Raw genomic sequence first — 9,221 nt, forward strand, 5'->3', positions numbered from 1 at the left:
CCTCTATGTGCTGTGTGATGGCACTCAAGATAATCTGTTTCATAACCTTCCCTGGCCTGTATTCCCTGGATCCTGCTTCCAACCCTTCCTGCAGATGGCATCACACTGACCAGCCTCCAGGTGTCTGGGGCCTCCCTGGTTAACCAGGACAGAAGGTGAACGATGGTGAGTGGCTGGGCAAGCTCCTCCTCCCTTCCCTCAGTGCTTGGAGAATCCCATCCAGCCCCATTCACTGTGAGTGTCCAAGGGGCACAGCAGGCCATTGACTGCTTCCTCCTGGACTGCAGGGGTCTGTTCTGCTCCCCATCCCTGTCTGCCAGGGCTAAGCAGGTTCTTATCACTACTTCCACAACAAGATCCATAAAAGCAGAGTGAGAGAATTAAATCTCAATGAAACGACACAGATCAACAATAGCCTCCAACCTCTGCAATGATCTGAATGGACCACAGATATTCTGTATTTCTATATTTATCCTGCAAGCTGGGCACTTCTATGACTTGGGAATAATTTATTCAATAATCTATTCAAGAAGACCTTCAAAATGCAATTCTTGAACCAGCATAGGAACTGCATGGAGCATGCATCAAAATTGGCTCTATTTTTCAAGGGAGTTTATCCTCTCTTAGAGGACAACCCTCAGCAATTCAACTGGATTATTTTCAACATTTACATTGTTTTATTCACAGTCAACAAGAGAAGGATAAGGCCTCCCCTGAACCTCCAGGCTAAACACCCCCAGCTCCCTCAGCTGCTCCTCACAGGACTTGTGCTTCAGTCCCTTCATCAGCTCCACTGTCCTTCCCTGAACATGCTCCAGCACCTCAATATCCTTCTTGCTCAGAGCTGAACACACAATTCAAGGTGTGGCCTCACCAGTGCTGAGTACCAAAGTCAAACCATATTATCATCAAACCATAGCATCATTCTTTAGTCTCTCCACAATTTTGTGCAGATCAAAACAAAAATAATCCATCTTCTGCGTCTACTAAGGGAATGTTAATTAGCACACAACTAAACACTTATGATAAAGTCCTTCAAATTAAGTAAGGCAGTAAATCCAAATTTAACTATCTAAATTGAGATAAATTCTGAAGATCAAACCTTCAGAGACAAATATCATTAAAACTACACATATAAGCAGCCTGAGAGTGCTTTGGGGACAACTAGTGTTGCTGAATACTAGGCAAACACTATATAAAGCCATCAAATAAAATAAAAAAAATAGAAAGTTACCTTACTGAGTATAAGAATTAAGTGAGACTTGTTTTCTATGGACTCATGGTTTGTGGCTCTGCAGTCTCAGAAGGCATGTACACCAAATGCAAAAAGGTATTTACCCCGGAAGCATTTATGCAAAGCTTTTTGTCCCGTCTCTACTAGATTCTCTGTCTAGTAAGGGGCAGTTTTAATTGTAACATCATGACCCACCAGAGTTCTTCCGCTCAATTTGCCTGCCTGTTGTCATGAAACCTGCAATAATTTATCAGCATTTGTCTTAAGTTTGAGCCAATAGGTTCAAAAGACAGTTGAGGATCAAAACTAATGAGAATTACAACTGTGTACACCTTGCTTCCATAAGAAACATTGAAAATATAAAACCATACATAACAGTTCATCTATATGTGCTATGAATGTGATTCACATTCAAATTACTCAAAAGTTATTAACTGTGTATATGATTATGACTCATGAAGAGAGTACAAAAGGTTCCTTCACTCTGATCTTGCTATTCTATTCAGAAAAATACTTTCAAGCATCTGACATTAGTGCTTTATAAGGACATGTTTGAAAACTGAAGCACAGTAAAAGTACATAAAACTTTTCTTTTTTAAAATATCTCACAGAACTAAACAGGAAAAGCTGCAGAGACTTTTAATTAGAGACGGCTATGCAATTTTTTCATCTCCCCCTTCTGACAAAAAGTACAGAAAATATTTCCATATACCATAACTTACATCCTGAACTTTCCATATGCAATAGTTAAGGTGTCCTTCATTGCAACACTACCCACCTATCTCTGTGGATGGCCTTAGTAACAAGCAAACAGGTCACACAGAGGATTTAAACCTGTTCCTCTCTAGATACACAAAATCACCCCCCACAAAAAAGTTCATAGTCCATCTTTAGCTCTGAAGAGCCTCTATGCTACAGTCATGCTGTTCACATACAGAGTGCAGAATAATAGTGCTCCATTTTATACGTACTTGTGCTACAGCTACAGGAGGGAGGGATGCTCAAGAATATTCTCTTTGTGTTCTGCCACTTTATCTTGTGTTTCAACAGCAATGTAATCACAGCTGCTGCCTAATCAGACAGGTCTCTGAGCAGGAGCTTACATTCCAGTCGCACAGCTCGCTCATGTTTCTCCTAACAAACCTATACTCCAAGGCTACGTGGGATACTTTTTAATCTGTGCTATGGCAAACTTCTTTCATAAATGCTTTAGTACACGCCTTCAACATGCTGAGGCAAAAGTATATGATAAAGCTTCTGAGCAGCTTTTTGCTTTAATAAATATGGGTATTTGTGGTCTCACTCACTTCTGACCTGGTTCAGAATCTTTGGAGTGAGGATTCAAGTCACCACTTGATAATCTTAATTCCAGAAACTAACTTCTTCAAATATGAAAACATATAACAATTAAAATTAAAAGGTCATTCTAAAGCACAGGAGAGAAAAAAATTACTTTTGTTGTACACTCTGTATTTGCAAAAGTTGCAGAGGGAAAGCATAACTGACACAAACATAGAACGTAGGCCTCAAAGAAAGAGACAGGATGAGTTTGACCTAAAACATTACTGCAGAAAGCATTTTTTTTTCCAGAAATGTTCTAAGACATTAAAATTATGTACTGGTAAGAAACGTTTCCTTAGGTGTAGACAAAGCTGCCTTGACAAAGTTCAAGCATTTTTGTTCTCTCCAAACTGTAGAGAACAGTTTATTTCCTTCTTTGCAATGTGACTGACACAGCCTTTGTGAGTAACAGTATCGTGAAGACAGTGATGAAGCGCCTGTTTCACGCAGTACCACACAGCGTGGCTGAGGCCGGACCTCTGGAGGTCATGGGGTCTGACATCCCTGCTCAAGCAGAGTCACTTACAGCCCATTGTTCAGAATCATGTCCAGATGGCTCTGGAAGGTCTCCAAAGCTGGAGACTCCAGCAGCTCTGTGCCAGTGTCCCATCCGGACCTCTGGAGGTCATGGGGTCTGACATCCCTGCTCAAGCAGAGTCACTTACAGCCCATTGTTCAGAATCATGTCCAGATGGCTCTGGAAGGTCTCCAAAGCTGGAGACTCCAGCAGCTCTGTGCCAGTGTCCCATCTGCCTCACAGTAAAAAAGGCTCCCTGACGTTCATAAGGAATATCCCATGTTTCAGTTTGTGCACACTACCTCTGGGCCTGCCAGTGGGCACCACCTGGTTCTGGTCTTCTTTGCTTCCTGCCTTCAGGTTTTCACACCCAGGTTTTCATCTTTGTAGCCCTTCACTGAACTCTCTCCAGCAGCTCCACCTTTCTCTTGCAGTCAGGAGCACAAAGCTGGGCACCAGCAGAGGCCTCACTTGTGCTCTATGGAGGGGCAGGATGACCACCCTCAACCTGCTGGCAACACTTGGCCTTACTGCAGCCCAGGGCACTGCCAGCTATCCTTACTGGAAGGACACAGTGCTGGGTCACATTCAGATCAGGGCTCATCAGAATTCCCTGGTTCCTTTTCTGAAAAACACATCTCCAGCTGGGGAGTTCCCACCGTGTACTGGTGCCTAATGCCTATGGTTGTTCCTCCACAGGTGCAGGACTTTGCTCTTCACCTTGTTCCACCTGTTCCCCTCAACTTCATGAAGGTCCTCTCAGCCTATTTCTGCAGTTCCTTGACTGGGCAGCATGACCCTGTGGTTTCTCAGTTACCCGTCCCAGCTAGGTGTCACCTGCAAACTTGTCAGGAGTACACTCTGCCCTACCATGCAGTCATTAATGAAGATGTTACAAACTGGGCTCAGGCCCAGTTTTGACCCCTGGGACACTTCCTGGTCTCCAAACAGACTTGTGTCATGTGTCACCATCCTCTGGGCCTGGCCATTCACCTGAGGTCACTGTCTGCACACCCAGTCCACACATTAACTGCTTCTCTTTCAAGGTAGAGCCTGGAGCCAAAAGTTGCTGAAGTTCTGCAAAAACTGGTCTCTCCCTCACTCTCTATCAGGTTGGTCAAGAGCATGATGTTCCCTTTCACTTCTGAACGAACTCAAAGGAGAAAGGCTTACACACAGCCTTATATAAAGACCAATTTTCTCTCACGTTCAGTATTCATGAGATAAGCAGAAAGCTTATAAAAGAAGACACAGAGAGGAAATGTCCTTCATCCACCATCATGGTGGTTTGATCTTTCTTCCTCATCATTACACAGTGATATTCCTAACAGAAATCATTGTGTACATTCTGCCTCAAGTATTTAAAAATAACAGTTGTGCTGCCTGAAATTACACTAAAAAACTGCTGTCTATTTTGAATAACCTAATCAAAACTTCAGAAAACTTGCAGGTGGTTTGTACTTTTACAATTATACTGAAATATAAATTCCTTTGTTATGTAGATTTCACACATTCAGCTATACCAGTTCAAAAACAGAGACTTCATTTTTCCTGTAAATGACCTGTGCCTAAAAAGCTCTAATATGCAGTCAAATTAAGAGAAAAATATTACTGCTAGATTATGAGAAGCACTTCTTTTAATGGTTGCACGGTGTGATACTGGCTTAAACTTTTTTTTGTTTAAGGCAAGCTGGAGTGCCAGTAGAAACAATGCTACTAAAAAAATCATACCTATTACCCACGCATGTGTATCAGCAGTCATGCATCACATGGATTTGCTTGGTTTTTTTCCTACATCAGAACTGTTTTCAGACAGATGCATTACATAACCACGGGCAGTACCCACGTTTCTGGCAGCACCAAGGAAGCAAAAACTTCTTTAAAGACTTAGCTCCTTTTTTCTGCAGAGGCCCAGCAAGGAGAGGAGAGGAGAGAGGAGTACACCACGGGCAGGGGGCATGGAGAGTGGGAGGAATTTAGACATTAATAAACTCTTTACTGCAAGGGCGTGAAGCTCTGAAGAGACTGCCCAGGCCAGCCGTGGGTGCCCCATCCCGGGGGTGTTCACAGCCAGGTATTCAACCTGAGCAACCTGACCTGGAGAAAGGTGTCCCTATGTATCCACGGTTTGTGCCTGGAACGACGTGATCCTTCAGGCCCCTTCCAACCACTCCATGGTTCCATGATTCTATGAAAGCGACCGCGGGATCGCTCTTTCTGGCTGATCTCTCCCACCGTGCTTATCTCATCCCACAGGGCAGAAGCAGCACGGCTTATCTGGGGAGCCACAGCACCTCCCAGCAAACCCTGGCAGCCTGCTATGTGCGCATTCCCAGGGAAGCATTCCATGGTTTGTTTCTCTGGTTAAGGATGCTTGTAACATCCTTAATGCTGAAATTGCTGTAACTGAAATGCTGCCCGCAGTTCTGGGCACACCTGCACCCCGCGTTTTATCTGGGTCACGCTGACCAAATAGGACTGACGGTGCAGCCATTCCCGACAGCTGCGCCCCAGGACACCACGGGCTTACAGCAGCTACCCGGCAGCGAGGGGACAGCACGATTTTAAAGTGAACACGACGCTCAGTTAAAAGGACGAAGCCATGACTTTTTCACTACTCTGAAATAAGCAGGCTCTCTGTACACCGGGACCGAGCCCAGCCGAGCCCGGCCAAGTCGGGAAGGGAAGGGCAAGGCAAGACTGAGCCGGGCCGGGCCGAGTGCAGCAGCGCAAAGCAATACCGCAGAGCGGCGGGTCGAGCTGCGCATGTGCGACGTGGGCGCAGCGGCCCCACCCCGGCCGCCCCGCCGTAGGCTGAAAGGGCCTGCGCCTGCCCCGGCCGTCGCTGGCCAATCATCAGCCGCGTCTGCCCCGGCCGCCGCTGGCCAATCATCAACCGCGCCCCTTCCCCCGCTAGCCCCGCCTCCCCGCTTCGGGCCCGCGCCGCCGTCTGCCCGACGGCTACCGCCTGTTACGTAACGCTCCCCCGCCCGCCGCAACCGCCGGGGATTGGTTGGGAGCGGTGAGCGCGCGAGTCACGCGGCGGCGGGCTCGGGTAGGGCGCGCCAGCGCGACACGCGATTGGCCGGCTCCGGCGAGAGCCAATGGGAGTCGAGCCGTTGGATTCAAACGGTGCGGGGCGCGGAAGGGGGCAGTTAGTGCGCGAGGCGTCCGTGAGGGAGTACTCTGAGGCCGCTGCTCGTCCCGCTGCTCCAGCCTGCGCTGCCGCCCGCCATGGCCCACAAGCAGATCTACTATTCCGATAAGTACTCTGATGAGGAGTACGAGTACCGGTAAGAAGCTGTAGGAGGGTGCCTAAGGGCCAGCTGGAGCGGTTAGGAGGAGCTGGTCCGTAGGCGGGCAGCTCGGGCAGGCGCCTCGGTTGAGGTGTGCGGGCTGCTCTCAGTGAATGAGGCGGCTCCGCCGGCAGAATAGAGCCAGAGAGGGCGCAAGGCCAGCGGGAAGGGGCTGTGCCGAACCCCTCCGTGGGGGCTTTCCGGGTGGCTTTGGACTGGTGGGACGAAGAGGACGAGTGACCGAATGCTGTTACCGGTTGGCGCAGGCCGCTCGGTGAGCGGCCCCCACAAGCCCTGGCCACAGGGTAAGGGCGGAGGGGCGATACCCGCTGCGCCAACTCCAGGGAAGAGGTTGTGGCAGAGCCTGGGATGGGGCAGCCTCGTCCCCTGCCGACGGGGAACTGTTGAAGTTTAACTCTTCTAGACTTGAAATCGGTATTACAAATACTTTAGAAGTCCAAAGTTCTTATTTTTCAAGTAGCTGATATATCAGCCTGTTGCCAGGAGCGCCTGTTTCTCTGAGTATATAGTCATTGGAGTCTGAAGGGGTCTAAATCTCATCTATAAGATAGTTTGGCTCCCAATTTGCAGTTGCTTTACAGATGTAACGTTTAATAGTCGTAAGTGATTTTAAACTGGGTTCTGGGACGGCTTTCATAATCAAATTCATGCCAAAATTCAATACTCTTGTTTTTTTTATAGGCCAAGTGAGTGTAACGTGGTAACTGTCAGTGCAGGTATCTTCCAATTTTCTAGTGTATAGTATTTTGTGTATGCGTTTAATAATTAAACCTCTACAGACATGTGATGCTGCCACGAGAACTTTCAAAACAAGTGCCAAAATCTCATCTGATGTCTGAAGAAGAGTGGAGACGACTTGGTGTTCAGCAGAGTCTTGGCTGGGTTCACTATATGATCCATGAGCCAGGTGAGCACATCTGAACAGAATTAGGCAAAGGAAAAAATCAAATATCAGACTGGAGATGTTCCTGCCTCTGCCCATAGAAACAGGCTTTTTGTGAGCTCTTAAATAACATGAGTATGCAGTGACTAAACCAAATTTAATAGAGCAGCATATCTTTAAGTCATAAAGCTGACTTTATGGCACCTATTTTTTTGTACAACAACTTAATAGATGCTCATGTAGACAAGGTCCTGTATTAATCCTCTGAAAATTCTAGAGGATAGTTTTAACTCTAGTTGCAGAGCCTCCTGAAAAATCAGTATTTCAGTTAATGGGGTGTGAAGGCCTAAGACCCTTACTAACTAGGATGTTGGTATTACGGGATCAGCCATTCCAGGCTTGTGCCATTGACTAGCTTGACTAATAAGTAACAGGTTGATTGATAAATTGCAGCAGCATGAAGTTCCAAGTTTCTGAAGAATCAGGTGATAAAATGAGCATAGCCTTCCAGTGTTTCCCTTATTTGGGTACCTTTGATATTTTAGACTTTTTTGGAGGCATTTAAAATTAAGAAGACTGATTATAAGGTGAGCAGGCTGTATTAGCCAAGGTGGATTTTGTTGGTGTTTGATATGTACCCAACAGACAGTATCAGCAGTTTGTCAAAGTTACAGTAACAGTGTTTATCAAAGTAGCCCAATGTGAGGAGACATTATAAAATACTCTGGATTTTCCTAGCATTTCCCTCCTGTAAGGCTCTTAAACTTAGGATATTGCCAGCATTGGGTATAAAAATAAAAATTTGACTGTTGTAAAAGTACTGCGTACTTGGTCTGTTAATATTACACGTGGGGCTATACTTAGACTTTCTAATTATTTATTTGAAACTAAGTCTCAACTATTGTTCAAGATTACAGAAATCGCTTTAATCAAGATTTGTACAAACTCACTTTGTTCAATTTTCTTTCTGCAGAACCACATATTCTGCTCTTCAGAAGACCGCTTCCAAAGGATGAGCAGAAATAAGCCATGGCCTTTTGAATCTTCTGGAACTATGTATATGAGTGTATATATGTTGGTAGTATTCAGTGAATACTTTAAATTTACAAAACATACATCCGAACCTGTGCATGAGCTGTATTATTCACAGCAACAAAGCTCAGTCAAATGCAATTCCAAGCAGGCTGCTATGATGTTCAAAGAGTGATGAGTTTATCTTTTAATGTTAATGTAAGTGCCTCTCTGACTTAAATTTTGTTTGTGCTGCATGTTCTAATTAGCTCATCACTTTGTTAGTGTTCTGTAACTTTTGCACTCAAATTTTCTGCTGTAGTCTAGTATGTTCAAATCCAGTAGTTCAACTGTTTAGTAGTCAGTAGGCTTAAGAAATAAACTTTTTAAATGCTTTATGAAACCTCAGTGTCTGGAGTTGTGATTTAATGTTTTTAAGACTGCCTGCTTCAAAAAACAAATCTCATTTGATGAACCTGGTATTACTACGTATAAACCTAGGGTTGAGTAGTACTCAGTATTTTGAAGAGCTTCTAAGGCTCCTTTGTTCAGCTTTGCCAATGCAAATTTTTTTTTACTCTGGGGTTGTAACCTGCTCTTCCTGTCTTGCATCCACATTACCACTGAGCCTTTGCGGGAGGTGGTTCTGTATACTGAGTAACTCTCAAGAGAAACGGGTTCATTTCACACGCTAATTGTGTTGTGGTTGTGCACAATTTGGAAGGCCAACAGAAGCTGTAAGGGTGTGGGAGGGCCAGCACACAGGGTGAAGTGTGTGCTCTGCCTCTGTAATGTGAGCTCTAGTGGAGCAGACGAAGTAATCTGGAAAGTTTGGTGAGGAAAAGAACCAGAGATGTCTGCCTCAAGCGCTGGTCTGGACCAGGCTGGTTAGAGCAGGTCTGTCCAAGTCTGAACCAA

General features: G+C 45.5%; 1 protein-coding gene across 1 annotated transcript; it reads left to right on the forward strand.

Annotated features, from left to right (window-relative positions):
- Positions 1-6,221: 6,221 nt before the first annotated feature.
- Positions 6,222-8,706, forward strand: CKS2 (CDC28 protein kinase regulatory subunit 2). The gene is made up of 3 exons (XM_063179848.1): positions 6,222-6,385; positions 7,189-7,316; positions 8,266-8,706. The coding sequence occupies exons 1-3, from the start codon at positions 6,327-6,329 to the stop codon at positions 8,316-8,318; spliced, it is 240 nt and encodes a 79-aa protein (XP_063035918.1). The 5' UTR covers positions 6,222-6,326; the 3' UTR covers positions 8,319-8,706.
- The last annotated feature ends 515 nt before the right edge of the window (positions 8,707-9,221 follow it).

The sequence above is a fragment of the Melospiza melodia genome, chromosome Z (genome assembly GCF_035770615.1).
Source record: "Melospiza melodia melodia isolate bMelMel2 chromosome Z, bMelMel2.pri, whole genome shotgun sequence".
Taxonomy (NCBI): domain Eukaryota; kingdom Metazoa; phylum Chordata; class Aves; order Passeriformes; family Passerellidae; genus Melospiza; species Melospiza melodia.

Bases quoted from the DNA above. Each gene is read 5' to 3' on its own strand.
- CKS2 (XM_063179848.1), top strand. From the start codon at position 6,327: ATGGCCCACAAGCAGATCTACTATTCCGATAAGTACTCTGATGAGGAG. The intron at 6,386-7,188 runs GTAAGAAGCTGT...AAACCTCTACAG, and splicing joins GATGAGGAGTACGAGTACCG to ACATGTGATGCTGCCACGAG. The intron at 7,317-8,265 runs GTGAGCACATCT...TTCTTTCTGCAG, and splicing joins CTATATGATCCATGAGCCAG to AACCACATATTCTGCTCTTC.